We start from the raw sequence: 19,909 nt of genomic DNA, 5'->3' as shown, positions 1-19,909 counted from the left end.
ACTCATCCATGGAGTTACTCACACGCCTAGTCAGTCATGAAAGAATCAATCACACTTCCATTTCCTCATCTATATAGTTATACACACAACACCTTACTTATTCAAACATATACTAACACATACTTGCTCTCTTATACAATCACTGATACAAGTACACATTGATCTGCACAGAGTCACACACCTCCCATTCAGCCTCACACACACTCAGTCTCCCATACAAATGTTTGGGCAACCAATCAATAACCCATATAGCCACTCATATAGCTACTGATCAACGCATGCAGCAGCTTACACAACAACAGACATACTTATTTATTTTGGAATTTTGTAAAGCGCATGGTTACGCGCTCCGGCGTGTCCCCGCGCTGAGAGAGAGCCTGTAAGAGGGATAGGAAGTTACAGTAGTGCTAGGCGGAAAAGGTGGGTTTTGAGGGCTTTACGAAATTTGGTCTCAGAGGGTTCGAGGCGCAATTCAGCTGGAAGCAGGTTCCAGTGCTTGGCTGCAAGGAGCCTGAAAGATCTGCCCCCCATCCGAGCTTTACGGATTCTGGGGACAACAGCCAGACCCATGCCAGAGGATCTGAGCATCCGCTCTGGTCTATAGGGGGTGATGAGGCTATTCAAAGAGCCGGGTGCTCTACCTCCAAAGATGCGATGGCACATGCATAAAGCTTTGAAGGTAATCCTTTCACGGATTGGTAGCCAGTGAAGGGACCTCAAGGCGGCTTTAGAGGGTGCTCTCCTAGGAAGCCTCAGCACCAGCCGGGCTGTGGCGTTTTGCAGTACTTGGAGACGGTTGAGACTTTTAGCCGTAATACCCAGATATAATAGGTTGGCATAGTCAAGTCTCGATGTAACCAAGGCATGCACAAGAGTTTGTCTAGCACCGACCGGCAGTAGGTCAAGGACCTTTCGTAGGCTCTTAAGTATGCCGAAACACATACCAACCACCCGATTTACCTGGGGAGCGAAAGACAGATCAGAGTCGAATAGAACCCCAAGATTTTTCGCCTGTTGACCCGGCACGGGGGTTGAGCCTAGACAGTCAGGCCACCATGCTGAGGACCACACAGACGGCCCCCCCCCATCACGAGCACTTCCGTTTTGGACCCATTCATCTTCAGGCAGTTGTTAGACATCCAGGAGGCAAGCTCCTGCATGCACGCACTGAAGTTGAGTGCCGCGGTTTCGGGTGCCCGTGACAGAGAGATGACCAGCTGTGTGTCGTCCGCGTATGATACCAGTTGGATACCATAACTTTCTACAATGGTGGCAACAGGGGAGGCGTAAAGGTTAAACAGGGTGGGGCTGAGGGCAGAGCCCTGGGGAACCCCTTGATCGAGATTGAACACACGGGAGTAGTGTTCTCCCTGTCTGACCTGAAAGCCCCTCTCACTCAGGAAGGAATGCATCCAACTGAGTGCCACCCCATTTACTCCACCATTGTTAAGACACTGTAGCAAGGTGGAGTGTGCTACAGTGTCGAATGCGGCACTTAGGTCGAGTAAGATGAGAGCCATGGTATGCCCCTCATCTACTCCTTGCCTAATGGTCTCAGTTGCCAGAAGCATCGCAGACTCCGTTGAGTGGCGTGCTCGAAATCCAAACTGAGTCGGATGGAGAAGGTTGGCTTCTTCCACAAAAGTCATAAGTTGGAGATTGGCCACCTTCTCTGCCACTTTGGCCATGTAGGGAAGAAGGGAAATAGGCCGAAGATTGTCTAGCCTATCCCAACTGAGATTAGGTTTTTTTTGGAGCGGGAGCACAATCGCTTGCTTCCACTTTTTGGGTACGGTGCTGGTTTTAAAAGAAAGATCCAGAGCATCTCTGATGTAAGGCTCCAAAGCTTCCATACTCCCTCCAAGGAGTTTCGGTGAGGCCGGATCACGGGGGGAACCTGACTTAATCGAGCGGCAGATTTGCTGAAGCTCATTAGATGGTGGAGTGACAAATTTGCCTAGCCTATTTACGCCCTCATCTAATGATGAGTTTTCACTGAACTCTATTGCCTTCTCCTTTCCCCCTGTGAAGGCCGAATAGATAGTGGCCACTTTGTCGAAGAAGTAGGTAGCAATGCGGTTACAGGATTCCACTGAAACCAAGGAGGGATCAACAGATGAGCTGCATAAAGAAATTTCTTTATAGATTTTAAAAAGCTCCTTAGTGGAGTTATGAGCTTCACCAATCCTACCTGAGAAATAGTTAGTTTTTGCGCGCCTAATTAGATTGTGGTATTCCCTGCGTTTGCCTATATATCTCAATTTAGCTTGGTCGAGGTAGGCCATCCTCCATTGCCTTTCTAATTGCTTACATTCAGTTTTGGCTAGGCGAAGTTCAGCATTAAACCAAGGGGCAGATTTGAGAGGTCTACTCCCGGGTTTCTTGTAGCACAGAGGGGCTATGCTGTCTAAGGCGTTGGTAATGCGCTCATCAAGTCTATCGGATGCAGTAGCAACATCCTCCCCTCCTGGGCTGCCACTATTGGTGAGGGCGGAATCAAACCCAGCCTTAGAGAAAGCAGTCCATCTGCGACTCAGATATTTAGTGTTGGAAAACTTTTGGGCATTGCTGGCAGGAATAGTTATTGTAAAAGGTACTAAAAAGTGGTCAGACCAGGGGAGAGGTACTGGAGCCTGGGCTTCTACACCTGCCCAATTGGCAAAGATGGGATCCAGCAAATGACCTTTAAGATGGGTAGGGGCTTTAGATACAATCGATAGTTGGAGGGATTGAAGTTGCTGGTAGAAATCAATAATATCTTTGTCTGCTAGATTGTCCAGATGGATGTTAAGATCACCCAAGAGCAGAAACTTATCCCTACGCAGGGCTGTCTCCGTAATGCCTTCAGTCAGGCTGGAGATAAACTGGGTGGAGGGACCAGGTGGACGATATATCAGTAAGCCATTCACAGTGTTCCCCGTGTTAACCTTAATGGAGAAAGCTCCTATCTCGCTGTCAGCGATAGCGAGAGGTTCTATTTGACAGCTCAATGGCTGTTTAGATATTATCCCTATCCCCCCACCTCTACCTAGCGGTCTGTTCAGATGAGCCAGAGTATAACCAGCAGGAAGAGAGGCGACAATGTCTGGCTCTGAATTGGAATCAAGCCACATCTCCGTAAGAAATAGTAGATTGAATTTCATGTCAGAGAGCAGATCATAAATATCAAGACAATGTTTCCTCATGGATCTGGTGTTAAGCAGCCCACACGTAAGCTTAGTGTGTTCAGTCCTGGCAGGAGGTTTAGTTTGCCAGTTATACTGACACACCTTACAGCTGATGGTATCTTCCACGTTCAGGCTGTGGAGACAGGCTTTGGCATACTCAGGACATAGGTCATGGAGTTGTTGGGCGCTCCAACATGTCAGAGTCTCATTTTGGCCAGGGGTTGTGGCCCCTGGTCCCGTGCGGTCGCGGACGGGCGCAGACGGGCTTGCCTTAGGCGCGCCTTTGGCGCGCAGCCGGCGCGCCCGCTGCGCCCGTCCGCTGCGCTTCCGGGGAAAGCACATGTCTTTTTTACCTTGTAGAGGGGGCGTGGCCTGAGGGTGGTGGGCGTGGCCGCAGTCTTCCCCTCTGCCGGCGCAGGTGTGTGAAATCCCTCGTGCACACATTCACAGTTTAGTCACTAACCTATGCATTCAGTAAGACACATTTCATCACTCACTCATACAGTCAGTCACGCACCTACTAAATCCTTCATCCAGACACTTATACATCCACTCATTCTTCAATATGTAAAACATATTTAAACTTTTTTTTTTTTAAGGGTAGGGAAAGCTTTGGTCTCACGAGGAGGAAAGTTTACTATTCCACTCCAGTGTGTGCAACAGTAAGGAAAGCATTGTACTCCAGAGGGGTAAAAATCAATCAAATAACATATTTAAACTCTATAAAATAACCAAAAATATTGCATTCTAAAGATACAAATTCATGGTGATGATCAGTGGGTGGGCACCATCATCACCGTAATCACTCTTCCCGTTCTTTTTTGCAGCTTGTGCAGCTGCCCAGAAAGGGCCACAGCACGAGCTCCAATATAAATAGACATGATTTACAGCGTCCATTGATGTTTGGGGGGGATCCACATGTGCCTGCTAAGCCCCATAGCAGAGGCAAACTAGCCAGGGGCCCTGCTAGGGGCCCTCAAAGTTGATTCCTCAGTGGGCTCAACAGCCATGGCCTACTGGGATATGCAGAGTCACCTGTGAATGACAAGCACCAATTGCAATGTTGCTCAGCCAGAGTGCAGCAGGTAACACACAGCACGCAACATCAGTAGACATACTCACCCACAATCCAAGCACGCTCGGGATGCAGATTTTCCATCATCCGGGGCACCATGCTATTCTTCATGACGTACGAATCATGTGCAGAGCCAGGCACACCACCTGCACATTGATAGAATGATAATGTTTACGATTTCTATAAATGTGCTCTGTTGCCTGTGGTGGCACCAGATCTACATGGGTGCAATTGATGGCACCAACAACATGTGGAATGCGCCCAAGGGGATAGAAGTCACCCTTTACACCGGCCAATTCAGCTCCCCTAGGAAAATGAATGTAGCGATTCCTATGGAGAATCATGGCTGCAAGAACATCCCTCAGCACCTGGCTGAACATGGGCTGTGACATCCCTCCAGCACTGGCCACGGTCTTCTGGGAGGAACCAGTTGCAAAAATGTATAGGGCTGCCATCACCTTGTAGGTGGGTGTGAATGCAGTTGGGTAGTGATGGCGAGGCTGCAGGTGGGGCTCCAAAAGATCACACAGGATCTTCAGTGTTGGTCTGTCCAGGCGGAATTTCCGAATTATTGCAACATTCTCCATGTCCTCCAGCACTGTCAGGTGACGTAGGAGATTTGGCCTCCTCCTAGTTGAGATGTAAATTTGAAAAGGTCAGTGACAACCATCATGAGATGGCCACAGCACATACCACCAACGATGTCATGAAAATACAAAGACTGCCGAGAGATGCATAGCACACCAGGTTACATGGGTGGCCTTTTGATACACACAGAGGGCACACCTCTACACTAACAATACACGAGTGCCACAAACACATTGGTGAATGTGAATGCACACATACTGAACCACACATGTCACTTGTGCACGCCAGGTGCTGTGACATCTGTTAATGTGTCTGAAACTACCATGACTGTATCATACCCATATGCTGTACCTGTCGCACATCAATACCTCATGTAAAGTTTGCCCACATCCATCCACACATTCATCACAGTAGCAGGAAAACCTACAGTTGTGTGCATGAGCTGATGTGAAAGCACCAGTCTGGTACGAAACCATACAGTGACACAAGCCTTGTCAAGGTCAGCACTGACCCACACACAACACATTGATTTCTTCAACATCATTGACACCAGCTCAAGAGTGTCAAGCATCATCAACCATCGAATGCATAATTAACATGGCAGGGAACACAGACCAAAGCGTGTCACACAGAACGTGCGCCCACCTGTGGATGACATGGAAGATTGGCATTGTGTGTACAAGAATGTGCCCTTCACCATGTTGCTGCTGGGTACTGATACAGTGTTCACGATGGACATAGTCATTTAAAGTAACGAAAATGGCGGTAGCTACCGCCTGGCCCCGGCGGTGTGACATCAGCCCCAGCCCCTTCACAAGTGCGGTAGCCATTGGCATGGAGACATGTGTAGATTGCAGTGGGCATGCTCCGTCGCATGAATCGCGGTAGCTACCACCTGGCCCCGGTGGTGTGACACCAGCACCAACCCCTTCACAAGTGTGGTAGCCATTGGCATGGAGACATGTGTAGATTGCGGTGGCACAAGCACCACCCCCTTCACAAGTGCAGTAGCCATTGGCATGGAGACATGTGTAGATGGCAGTGGGCATGCACCGCCACCGCGGAGGCGGTCATTGGATACATGTGAATGATGCACCATCGCGTTAGCGCACCCCGGGCACCCGCGGTGCATCTCCGCCATGGAGCATTACCTACAGCCAATGGAAGCGATGATCGCGGTGACATGATGCAGATTTGAAAATCGCGGAAGGTGTGCACCGCCACCGCGGGGGCGGTCATTGGATACATTTGAATGATGCACCATCGTGGCAGCGCACCCTGGGCACCCGCGGTGCGTCTCCACCATGGAGCATTGCCTACAGCCAATGGCAGCGATGATCGCGGTGGCATGATGCAGATTTGAAAATCGCGGAAGGTGTGCACCGCCACCGCTGAGGCGGTCATTGGATGGTTTTGAAAGAGGCAGACCTGGACAACCAATTGTAGCAGCTTTTCAGCTTCCAAACTACCCCAGGGGGCTATACATCTGTGGGAGTGAGCCTCACATATCCACTGCTCACAGAGCCTGCTGCCTGGGACCCTCTCCTGAAAAGCCTGCTGCCTGGGACCCTTCTCCTGCTGCTGCCTGAAGAGCCTTCTGCCTGGGACCCTCTCCTGCTGCTGCATGAAGAGCCTGCTGCCTGGGACCCCTCACCAATCACTTTCACCACAGGTGTTCCATGTCCACAGGGATGGCAAGGACAGAGAAGATCCATGCCAGTCCATTTACAAGTGAGGAGCTGGAGGTCCTTGTGGACGAGGTGCTGGCACAGTACCCAAGGCTGTTTGGTGGTCCCAATGTAGTGGTAAGTCTCCATGAAGGTAGCTGTAGGGCATGGGGGTGTCAGACGTGTAGTTGTGCATCTGCAGTCTATGTCTGAGGGGTTGTGTACGACACCGACAGACAAGCTGTCTCCAGGGCGAGGGAGTGTGTGTGTGTGTCCCAATTTCACTCTTTTCCATGCCTGTACTTGTATGTGTGAGTGGGTTGTGTTACATTGTCAGCCATACAGAGCCACCGTATGTTAGCCATGTAGGTGCCAGGACAGTAATTGCGTGTGTGAATGTTTCAGTGTGCCCCTGTAGTCAGAGTCAGTGTGACGCACAGAGTAGGTTCAGTGGCTGCCCACCTAAACGATAAAACATCACCAGACTCACATGCTCCTGTTCCTTCACACTGAATAGTAGATATGCCCCATCTGTGCCCTGTATATTTCCAGACTTAAACTTTTCTGTCAATGCATATTGTGTTGAGGCATCCTGCATTTGTGAGATTATCATGGAGCCTACCTGCCCAAATGTGTGCCGGCAATCACAAATGTTTTGGCCATGCAGAGTGCCATTGTGAGGGGTCACCCAGTTTTGGAGGGAGGGAGGTTACAATGAGTCCTGAGTCTGGGTCTTGCCACTGTACTGATAGATGTTGTTATCTCACATTGTGTGACTGTTCGTTTACCCTTCTTTTCTCTCATACCTGCAGCTCAAAGTACACCAGCGTAAGGCCCTGTGGAGGGCCATTGCAGTAAAGGTGCAAGCCCTGGGGGTTTCCAACAGACGACGCACCCACTGTCACAAGAGGTGGGACGACATCAGCCGGCTGGCAAAGCAAGTGGCAGAGATGACCTTGGGGATGCTACCACGCACAGGGCAATTGGCACGACTCCACTGATGGGCCGCATACTGGCAGTGACTCATCCAGACCTGGATACACGTCTGAAGGAGCATCAGCAGCAAGACAGGGGTGGTGAGTATCTGGGGAGGGTGACTTTAGCTGGGAGTGGATGCATGTGTACAGGGCCTGTGGCAGCGGTGACCCATGTGATGTGCGTGTGTTGCTATGCTGTGCTGTGTGATGTGAGTAGCTACTGTGATGTGTGCTTGTATGAGGCATTGGGCCACACTGGCCTTACTGAGATGATCCTCCCTGCTGTTCTTTCGCATTGCCAGATGTGTTAGGCTCCACATGGTCATTCATCATTGGGATAGTGTGGGGAATCTATATTGTGGTGAACTGCAGTGTCAACTTCATGAGTGTGAGTTCAGGTATGCCTACTCTGCATGCACCATGATGGTTGAGGCCAACACATCTGACAACAATGTGTCTGAGATTACCACATGGAGCTTGCTATGGCCTACTTGGCATTGTGGCATGTAATGTCATAATAGGTGTGTGTGTTGTCCACTCTTGTTCCCTGAAGGTCTGTCAGTGGTAATAAGTGTTGTACCCACATCATGTCCCTAGGGCAGGTCAAGTTGGGGGCTGGCACTCCATCTACGGGAAGGGTGTAGTGCTGTGTGGCATCAACATGCCTCACTCCTGGCAGTTATTCAGCGTTACAGGCACTGTTGTGGTCTATGTTGTGTGTTGCTGCACAGAGATTGCAGGGAGTGGTGGTTACCATGTAGATTTGGGCCTCTCCTGTACTGCATTGATTAGAATTTGTATGACCAGATGATGACACTTACACAACCCTGTATCTCTCTCTCATGCAGATTCACAAGATACCATGGAGGAACATGAGCCAGAAACCAGTGGTGGCGAGAGTAGCACTACAGCTGCAGCGGAGGCAAGTGACACAGAGCCCACCAGCGCATCTGAGGGGGACCGAAGTATGCAGGAGGAATCCGTGGCTGAGACACAGAGTAGCACATCATCTGATGCCAGCGGGGATGCATCCATGTTGGCAGGCACAGGGGATGGGGAGTCTGCATCATCATCTACCACCCAGCGGCCATTGCCCAGCCTCCCATACACTTCCTCTGGGGCTGCCCGTATCCGTGTCACTAAGAGGGGACGAGTCACATTCACACCTGGCACCACTGCCCCTGCACCTGTCCCCCCTGCTGCACTCAGTGCAGAGTGTGTTAAGCTCCTGCGCCAGCTTTGTGTGGGCCAGATCGCCCTGCTCAGTGCCTTCAGTGACCATGACAAGAAATTAGGCCAGGTGGTTGCATACATGGAGGGAATACACTCTGACGTGGGTACGCTACACCGTACAGTCCAGGCGTTGTCATCCACAGTCACGTCAGCCCTTCAACAGGCACATGCTCCCATTGTAGCTCAGGTGCCTTTGACCACCCCCCAGTCAGTGGCCACATCAGGTGACAGTAACCACGGTTCGCCTGCGTCAACGAAAAGGTACAGCACAAGGAGCACACAACAGACACAAGCCAAACACTCCCGCCCACAGACACCATCCCCACTGAAGAGCATGTCCACCCCCGAATGCACAGACAAGAGCCAGTCAGGGAAGAGCAAGGCCAGAAGAGCCATCAGGCAGACATCAGGCTCACATGCCGCAGAGCCATCACCAGCAATAGACTCTCCTGTCACTAGAACTTCACACAAACCTACCCATGCAGTGTCTGTGCCCACCGAGGAGGTGTTGCATATCAGGTGTACACCTAGGAAGAGCACAACATCCACCCACCACATCTACTCCAATTCCACAACCATTGCTGCAGGTGGAGGAGGGCACTGTGGAGACCACCCCTGGCAAGAAATCAAAGGAGGGCACTGTAGGGGGTACACCTGGCAGAAAGGCAAAGGAGGGCACTGTAGTGACCAACCCTGGCAAGAAGTCGAGGATGGGCACTGTAGGGGATACACCTAGCAAGAAGGCAAAGGAGGGCACTGTAGGGGATACACCTAGCAAGAAGGCAAAGGAGGGCACTGTAGGGGATACACCTAGCAAGAAGGCAAAGGAGGGCACTGTAGTGACCAGCCTTGGCAAGAAGTCGAAGGTGGGCACTGTAGGGGGTACACCTGGCAAAGAGGTGAAGGTGGTCCAGAGGCGTAGCCAGACTAAGTGTTCCGCGGGATCCAGCACATCTCCAGAGGTGGTGCCAGTATCTGCACCTGATGTGGGACAGTTGGGGTGTTTGCCAGGTGTGTCATCACCACTTCGATCAACCCCAAGACAGGGAAGCCATTTCATATTCCCAAAAAGTGGAAGGGCACCATTCCCACCTCTCCCACCCACACTGTGTCAGAGGTCTGCATGACTCCACCTCCACGTGCCACTATGCCACCTGGTCCACACAGCCCTCCAGCTTGCAAAGCCACTGTTAGCACCACATCACCTGGGGCTCTGTCAACACAGTCAAGTTGGCCTGCTGTCCCCAACACACAGCCAGGTACAAGTCTGCATGACAGCCAGGAGTGAGTTGACATCCCCCTCATACGCCTGTGCCTCATACAGGTGTGCTAGTCCTGAACATTGTTTTGTATATGGGTGTGTTGCTGGCCCTGTTGCTCTGCTGTTTTGGCCTCTCCCCTGCCATGGACACTGGCCCTGTTGCTATGCTGTGTTGGCCTCTCCCCTGGCATGGACACTGGCCCTGTTGCTCTGCTGTGTTGGCCTCTCACCTGACATGGACACTGTCCCTGTTGCTCTCCTGTGTTGGCCTCTCCCCTGCCATGGACACTGGTCCTGTTTATCTGCTGTGTTGGCCTCTCACCTGACATGGACACTGTCCCTGTTGCTCTGCTGTGTTGGCCTCTCCCCTGCCATGGACACTGGCCCTGTTGCTCTGCTGTGCGGTACTATCCCCTCCCATGGACACTGGCCCTGTTGCTCTGCTGTGCTGTACTCTCCCCTGCCATGGACACCGGCCCTGTTGGCCTCTCCCCTGCCATGGACACTGGCCATGTTGCTCTGCTGTGCTGTACTCTCCCCTGCCATGGACACTGGCCCTGTTGCTCTGCTGTGCTGTACTCTCCCCTGCCATGGACACTGGCCCTGTTGCTCTTTGCTGTGTTGGCCTCTCACCTGCCATGGGCACTGGCCCTGTTGCTCTGCTGTGTTGGCCTCTCCCCTGCCATGGACACTGGCCCTGTTGCTCTGCTGTGTTGGCCTCTCACCTGCCATGGTCACTGGCCCTGTTGCTCTGCTGTGTTGGCCTCTCCCCTGCCATGGACACTGGCCCTGTTGCTCTGCTGCGCTGTACTCTCCCCTATGCAGCCTCTCATGTACTTGCTGGCTCACCTGCCATGGACACTGGCCCCGTTGCGCTGCTGTGTTGGCCTCTCACCTGCCATGGACACTGGCCCTGTTGCTCTGCTGTGCTGTACTCTCCCCTTCCATGGACACTGGCCCTGTTGCTCTGCTGTGCTATACTCTCCCCTGCCATGGACACTGGCCCTGTTGCTCTGCTGTGTTGGCCTCTCACCTGCCACGGACACTGGCCCTGTTGCTCTGCTGTGCTGGACTCTGGCTTGTGCTATGGACACTGGCCTTCCTGTTCGTGTTACACCTGTGCATATTATCTTGACTGTGTACATCATTTTGTGCCTTGCTGTTGTCTACTATTGTTCTACTGCTACATATGTGCAATATGTGAATAAATACAGTTACTTCTGTTGTGTGTTTTGTCAGTGTCCTTGCTGATTAAAGTTCTTTTTGAGTTTGCATTAGATCGGCTGTGCCCCATGTTCTATGTATCACATCTACATTGCAAGGCTCTTTGCAGGCATCATATTTTTATACAGGGGTGACAGGGTCTTCAGTCCATTCTGTCCCTGATTATGGTGTAATCTGTGATGGCTATTTTACCTGCCATGCTGTTATCTTCTTAGTGATTTGCTGTTGTTGGATACACTGTTCACATGTCAGGTTGTGGGACACTGCCAGCACAGGGTGGGATGCTGTGCTAAGGTTTTCGAGCAGGTTGGGATATGTCATGATGTATGTGTGTGGATTCCTTTATGTGTGCACAGCCGTGTATGTGTATGGTCATCTTGTGTTGGCCCTTAGTCCTGGTACCATCGCCTACATGAGATGCGTGGTCTTGGGTGTAGCAGAGGTGTGCAGTGTGAAGGGTGTAAGTTTGTAGTGGATGTATGTGTGCTCCTGTATTGTGAGAGACACATGTGTCACCCAGGAGTTGTATGCCTGTTGTTTGTTTTGTCTTGCCCTGTGTAGAAGATTGTATGCACTTGTGTGAGCTGTTTGTAGTGCACTGTGCTGTGTGTTGGTGTGTCCATGCAGTTGTGTGTGACTACTCCTAGTTGTTTTTGTGAGTTTGAAGTGTGCAAAGTGTGTGAGTTGCACATCAGTGTTGTGTTTGAGTAATTCGCAATGTGTCTTGGGTGTGTTTGTGTAGACTGTGTGGCCCTGCTGCTCCACACTGGCATTGTGTTTGTGTTGCATTGCAGGCACATGGTGGTTTTTCTCCTCCTGTATGGCATGGTGTGTGTGGTGTTACGCCATCCTCTATGTGTGCCACTTGTGCATTGCCATTGTGTGTCTTCCCTCCCTCTATTTGTGTGTGGGACATCCATTACATGTCTGCTACTGACATGCAGGGTATTTCACTTTGATGTCAGCTGTCCCCATTGTTTCCATGTGTGTGTGCCTCCCCATCACTTCATTTGTGAGCTTGTGCTTTGTGGTGCAGTTCTTGGGCCATAAGTGTTGTTCCACTCTGGACATTGCCACAATGGTGTATGTGTGCTGTCCTTGTGCTATTAGTCATTCTGTGGTGGTCAGCTGTGTGTGCTGCCCAGTGCTCTGGTGGAGGTAGATTGGTTCTTGTGTCCCGGAGTGGTGCATGTGTAGTTGTTGTGTTGGATGTGTTGGTGTTGGATGTGGTATTGGTTCAGTTCCTGGGTGTGCTGTAGTATTTGTGCAATGGTGAATTGTGGTGTGTGTGATGTGGTTGTGTTGATCATGTGTGTGTGTGGCTGTTTTGCTTGTTCTGCACACACTGCTTGTTGAGCATGCAGTGCTGTGTGTATGTGGCCTAGGCATTGCCTGATGTGCATCCCCTGATGCCTTGTGGTGTTTGTTGATTGGTGTTTGATGTACATCTGTGCTAGGTTTGAGGTGGCAGTGTGTGTTTGTCCACATGCATTCTTGTGTGATTTGTGTTATGAGGTGTGTATGTTGTTCCTGAGTGATGATGTTGTGTACTCCTGTTGTGTCTGTCCTCCCATTGCTTTTCCCCAGTAAGGAGTACAGGGTATGTCTGTTTCAGTTGGAGTTCAGTATGTGTTTCTGTAGTGTTTACGTGTTGTTCTTGTGCAGGCATTTGTTGAGGCATCCCTGTGTGTGTGTTGTGTTTGTGGCTACACCCAGGGTATGTGTTTGTTTGTCTGTGTATGTGCTGGAATGTATTGTGAGCCTGTAGTGTGTGTGGCACTGGTGTTGTATGTTCCTTGTCAGCCACTGCTGCAGTGGCTGTCCTCCCTGGTTGTGTGTTGTGTGGTGCAGGGTGTGTATTGGGCTTGCTTGTTGCAGTGCTTGTTGGTGTGCAAGGGAATGCACGGGATGGGCACCTGGCCTGTGACTTGATAGGGTGTGTTGTAGTGTGGTTTGTGGTGGTGTGGCCCTGTGGTGTTTGTGCCCTGACCATGCCTAGGAGTGGCCCTGCCTTCTGAATAGTGCGCATGTGTCGACAGCGGCGGTGACGTGACCGGGAGCAGGACGTTGCTGCTGGTTGGCGGACGATGTATGTCCCGGATGCTGAGGGGTGCCATGTTGTCAGGTGGGTGATGTGTGGGTGCCCTTGTGGATGTGTTGTGACCCCCAGCAGGTTGTCTGTGTGGTGATTGGACCCTGTGTCGGCCTGTGTGTTGTGTGTTGCATTTGTGTAGTTGAGTACCTGCGGCGGCGTCCGCGGCGGCCCATCTGACGATAGTGTTGTAGGAGGAAAATCACCGGGTGCATATGGAGGGCTGGGTTCATGGCGTTCGGGTCCGGGTCTCGGCTATCTTGCTCCGCTGTCGAGTTTCCGCCTGCCTAAACTGGGCGGTGTCTCCGCTGCGGTGCGTCGACTTGTTTGGACCATCCTAATTTGTTGAGCGGTCGGAAGTCATTCCGCACGGCGGAGAGTCTCGATTGGCTCACACCCCCGCGGTGGCGGGTGCACTTTGATGGCGGTGCGCGGGGCTCCATGGCGGACGGGAAATGACCTATCACATTGATTCTCCCGAGCACTCACAATTTATACAAAATAAAATAATGGCACAATTTGCAAAAGTCTTTCCAATGTATCCAAAGCAGTTCCAGGTGGGTAATCCCAAAAATTGTATCAGAAAAGTTCTTCAAATCATAAGTCTTTATTTTTACTTCTCTTCAAATAAAGCTTCTCCACATTCCATGTACAGGTATCATAGGATTTATTCAGCCAACACGTGTTTCGTCTCGTATACTATCTACACAACGACTTCCTCAGGGCGTATTCTTCAGTATTTATGAAATTTCACAAGTCGAAATAATCTCTCTTCTCCGTACTCCAAATAATGATTTCTAAGACCCCTGTTTCTTTTAAAGAAGTATCCATAAGACAGGAGTCTTCCTATATTTTCAATCTTTTCAGTTTACCAGTGATCTTGGTTCCAATCCGTGTTCGTCTATCCACGAACGCGTCCCAGCCGGCGTTAGGGGTCTATTTGAAGAGAAGTAAAAATAAAGACTTATGATTTGAAGAACTTTTCTGATACAATTTTTGGGATTACCCACCTGGAACTGCTTTGGATACATTGGAAAGACTTTTGCAAATTGTGCCATTATTTTATTTTGTATAAATTGTGAGTGCTCGGGAGAATCAATGTGTTAGTAGACCTACTTGTAGGTTGTGTGGGGTGTTGGTGACCACACCCTTCCTTTGAGCACCAAAGCATATATTTGAGAACCTCACTTACCCTTACTTGCAGAGCGCCACCCTACCTGGGTTACCAAGTGTTCTGGGAAATGACCTATGTTTTGCTATCCTAATGTGGAGGACAAGAGTTCCACTGCTCGCGGGCGGAAAAAGCTGTTTTTCCGCCCCGCCACCACCCCGGTGGTGCCACCGCCCGACATCCTAATGGGCCCCTATATTCCCACAAACATCACAACCAACAAGTAAAATGAAATTGAAGTAAAAAATGATAACACAATTAACATGGTAAGTAATAATTAAAACGATTTGTAATAAATGAATAAATAATTTTGTATTTAATATTACTTCAACAACTTCCCACCCTAGACTGCTACAAACACAGCAAAACACACCTAATATATAACATAAAATATTTTAAAATAGTTTTACAAAAGTATCAATAAATTAAATATTTAATTTAAAATTAATAATTAATTAGCAATTAATTATTACGTATTTATCTTCCCACCCTCTTCCTGTACAAACAAATCAACATAACTTCCCATCGTGAACCTTTAACATCTCAACAAACCGCACCTAAAAGTTATCTCAAAAATCATAATGTTCACATAATTTACATAATTATCATTTAAACAATTAACGTTAATTAAAAGGAATTATTAAATATTTATAATTATTTATTCCCCACACTTTACCCCTACAAATCCCACAACCGGCACATAAAGTAAAACTTGAAAGAAATATTAATTACACATGTTACATAATTATCAATTAAATATTTAATTGTAATTAACATTTAATATTATTACTTATAATTAATTTACTTCCCACCCTGCACCCGTACAAACCGCAGAACTAGCTGCAACACTAAAAACGACATTTATTAAATTACATTTAAAAACAACTAAACTTGAAAACTATATTTAAAAACATTGACAGCAATTATACAATTTATAATATATACATTTAAAATATATGCATAAAGATAATAAAAAACTATATTTTGTGCCACTATATTTTTGTAAATGATATTAACAACATAGATATTTTTGACATCGATATTACTTACCTTAGAAAATCAATTTTTTTGTCAATGATATTTCAGCTTCACAATATTTGTGTATTACCATTGTAAAAACTCGATATTTATGTGTGACAATATTTTAAACTCCGTATTTTGTCCAAATACTATTCAAGTAAAAGAAATATGAGCCTCCTATGAATTATCAGACTGTGACAAGGCATGAGGGGAGTTAGGCCCTTTTAAGATATCACTGCCCTACATACATCAATATGGATACGATGGGGAACACAGATTGCATAACAGTGACCAAGGAAGGCATTTTCTTGCTGCAAGCTCGTATATTCTAATAACACTAATAATTATAAAAGAAATTTAGAAAGTGAAACAGCTACCCAAAACTGGCTACCTGTCACTTACAAAGTGCAGTTAGAAAACGTAGTGAAAGGGAGACAGATCAGCCAGGTTTTCAAACTTTTTTTTACCAAACAAAGATATTGAGGTACGTGAAATAAGTGAAAAGAAAGAGTGTTCCAATATTTGGGAGCGAGATAGGAGATGACAGGCCTTCTCAGGTTTGCCTGACGAATTTGGAGACCATTGCATAGGCAAACATCTGCAAAATGAAGGGTGCGCATAGGGCTATATTGAGTCAATCTATCAGTTTTGAAAGCCGGAACAGCATTTTCAAGTGCACAGTTGCAGGTTTTGAATATGCTGATTCCGTTGTTGGGTCTATTTCCAGAGGTCCAGATATAGGCAAATGCCATTATCCATCTGTGGTTGGATGATTACCTAGATCACAGTTATGATGTGAAGTATCTGCAGATAGACTAGGATTGGTGATGGTATTGGGAGCTGCAACATCAGAGCCAGACTGCTTTCTCTATATAGCAACATACTGATGTCATCAGATATGATTAGGAGAGCAACATCTGTGGCATGTAGTGGTCAGAAACCTGCTGGAACTTGGTGCAGCAGTTTGTTCTCTTCTCGGTATGCTCATAGCTCTTCTTTGAATTCCCTTTCCAGGATCATAGAAGGCAATGGAACAAACAATATAGTCCTCTGCTTTGCATCACACATCAGAACTAGTCAAAGTATAGGTAGGGAATCTCAGAGGGCAGTGCAACTGTGACATTCAATGAGCAGTGTGCAGGCATGTTCCTAACCACAAGATAGACAGGAATGAGCAAAGAGTTTACTTGAAGAGAGAATGGCATCATATAGCGATGAGTTAAAGCTGTAGGGAGGAGAGACTAAATATGACCCACTTTGTATGTCAGGGAGATTACAAGGTGACCTAGAGGCCAGGATTATGATGTCAGTGGGTCTGACACGGACAGCACTTCTGTGTTGGACCCACCAACATCTGAAATAGCATAATGTGTCAGGCAGAGGCATCGGGCAGAGGGACCGTCCGCTGCGCATCCGACAGGCCCAAGGAGCCTGTGAGTGCGTTGGGAAGACAACATAATCCCTTAATGACTGTGACTCCGCCATCGGGATTATGATGTCAGTTTCTGACAGCCATTCCATTCGGCCTTTCCGACATGGCAAGGCTGTCGGAAAGCGCCCCTTTGGGCCCCTAGCAGGGCCCCCACTTCCCCAGGCCCTTGGCTATTGGACGAGGTGCCTGTCACACGGTGCAGGGATGTTCAAAAACATACATTTTTCTATGGCAGCTTGTGCAATGGGCCTTTTCCGCCCGCTGCACAAGCTGCCACAGCAAAATGAATGTTTCTGATGATCCTATGAGTGGTCACATCCTAATTCCTTGGTCAGAACGGCCGACCTATGGTCGGGTGATGTCCAGACCGATACGGCATTGGGCGGACTTAATCGTAATCAGGGCCAGAGTCTAATTGTACAGTTGCATCAGACTTCTCAGTAGTCTAAAACCAGTCATTGGAGTTTCCAAGCACAAGTAAATTAGAACCTTTAGGAACCAGAGACAATATAGCTAATCAGGCCCGGACTGACCATAGCGGGCATTAGGCAATCCCACCTGTGCGCCGCAAGGGTGGGTGCCGGTTTTGAGCCCCTGGGGGCCGATTTTGTTGCAGGGCCGTTTTTGCAGCATAGCTTTGCCAGGGCCGGTTTTGGTTCCCAGGCCGGCTGTCCCGATGTTACCGACTGGTTCAGGGAACGATCTCAGAGGAGCTCCACAGCAGAATAAGGATGAGATGCATTAATACAGAAGAGAAGAGTCTTGTCAGAGAATATGACAAACAGGGCCGAATAGAAATGGCATGGATCGGACAATGATCACAAGGTTGCTGCTCCTATGGTCTAAACAAGCCTGCCTGAATATTTTGATATCCCTGGGCCGTAACCATAGCGAAGCTTGTTCCACAAGAATAATGGAGGCAAGTTTCCTCTGAAAATATAATATCAAACTTGAAAGAATCAATAAATAAGGCAATTTCAGTATCATGATGGGGGAGAGAATGCACATTTAATCACAAACAAAATTCTAATCATGTTGGCAATGAGCACTTCTAATGTTAAGACTAGCGATGTATTATCCGAAAAATAAGCAAAAACATAGCTTACCCTAGGAGGTTTTGAAGAGCCAATAGTTTGTCATGGACATAGCAGAGCATTGAGTGCTCATGGGCAGCGTGTCTAGTGCAAGGCGCTTGCTGCCTAGTCACAGACGGGCGCAGGCATCCTTGGCAGTGGTGTGCCTTTGGTACACCACCTTCACACACATTGCATAGGCATGCTCCTGATCCAAATATATCCCTATCTGAGCAGACGAGCATTACCCAAGAGACAGCCAACTACATACTATCCTCACACACCCCATGATGGCAGAGAGCAATGTGTTGTGTTGCTTAGTTATCAGGAATGCTTGACTAGTGAGCTTTCGTGGAATGTTCATGTTCAACCTTGAGTGATCCTTGGGGCAGTTGAAGGAAGGACACTGGGATTGGTAGTTGTGTCCTTCCTTGCTCCTCAGATATTTGATTGGTTACTACTTAAATTGAGCCAGTGTATCATTTCAACACAATGGGAAGAGGCAAAGGGGAAAACATCCTTTACGACACAACTTTTACAACGCAGTGCCTTTACAAAGCAGGTTTTTCAAGGCAAGTCATTACAACGAATTGCGCTGGGGGGCACTGTAGGATAGGTAATAGTTTAATTTACTATCCAACACCTTCCCTACTATCCACGGGGACTGGAGTTGGAATAGTAAATTAAACTATTCACTATCCAGCACCCCCCAACGCAAGTCGTTGTAACGACTTGCGCTAAAAAACCTGCGTTGTAAAGGCATGCGTGGTAAAAGCATGCGTTGTAACAACGTACATCCGGCAAAGGTGGAGAGTGGAAGGGAAGTGATCAGGAGCCTGATTTAGAAACCCTCCTGCCACTTGCATCCATCAGATGAGGATGCAAGTTAAGGAAACACAGATGGCAAATGTTGGCAATAAACCAGGAATTTACAGATAGAAAATGAGTACTAAAATAGATCAAAAGCATAACACTGTAATATATTATTGGTCCTGCTCTTGAGTAAGGATTTTCTGCATAGTTTCTTGATCATTGTATTGCTATTTGTAATAACTACAATCTAATGCCGAACAACTGTTTGAAATGCTCTTCTTTAAAATTGTGTTTCTTCAGCTACAAGCCTTCCAGCCATTTTTTATTTCTTTGAATCTCCCCTACTCTGTGACGAGAGGAGAACAGTTCATTTTGGAAGTTACCATCTTTAATTACTTGGCAGAAACTACTGAGGTAATATGAATAAGTAACACGCTGGCATTCTTTTAATACCTTGTAATAATGTTGCCTTCTAGAACTACTGCTTTGTGCAAGTGTCAATAATTTAAGTAATTTCAAGGAGATGCATATATACATAACAGAAAAATACAATTCACCAACTGTAAGTTTACTTTTTTTGAGAAATTTCTTTCACTGTCTTGTGTCCGTCAATTTTCCAACTACTTGGAAAATAAACAGTGGATCGATATATTAGTTGAAAAGGCGAAAATCTGTTATGGAGTAACAGTATTTGTATTTGGTGTTTTTTAAAATATACACCCTATATTGTTAAAATAACGTTTTCTAATGAAAATATCCATGTCCTCACTCCAGGCTGTTAACGCATATTACATGCGTCTGTTGTGAATTTTGTTAACATTTTCTGTAATGTAAAAGTGAAAGCCTGGTGACATTCTTAAATACAAACTCTATTTATACACAAGTTGCGGTCACAAGGTTGAAAACATGCGCAGAATACATGTTCTTTGTGACTATTGTGGTGATGCACAAACCATTTCCGATGTGTACATTCAAATTTTGCGCTTGAAAGAAATGAGGATTGTTGATTAAAAACAATATTCTGTTAAGAGGTTTTTGTACAACCTTTCAACTAACTGTCCTTCCAATTTTTATTTTATCGATACCTTAGAAATGTGGCAACCGATGGAAGGTGTT

The 19,909-nt window shown here is 47.7% G+C and overlaps 1 protein-coding gene across 1 annotated transcript in view; it reads left to right on the top strand.

The window, feature by feature from the left end:
* LOC147707490 (CD109 antigen-like) overlaps positions 1-19,909 on the top strand; it is a 911,073-nt gene that overhangs the window by 598,726 nt on the left and 292,438 nt on the right. The window contains exon 20 of the mRNA XM_086926507.1: positions 19,094-19,207. Coding sequence (XP_086782633.1) covers positions 19,094-19,207 — 114 coding nt within the window. The remainder of the gene's footprint in view (positions 1-19,093; positions 19,208-19,909) is intronic.

Source organism: Lissotriton vulgaris, chromosome 6 (assembly GCF_964263255.1).
Source record: "Lissotriton vulgaris chromosome 6, aLisVul1.2, whole genome shotgun sequence".
NCBI classification, from domain to species: Eukaryota; Metazoa; Chordata; class Amphibia; order Caudata; family Salamandridae; genus Lissotriton; species Lissotriton vulgaris.
Note: the sequence above shows the minus strand (reverse complement) of the source record. Positions and strands in the feature narration are given on the sequence as shown.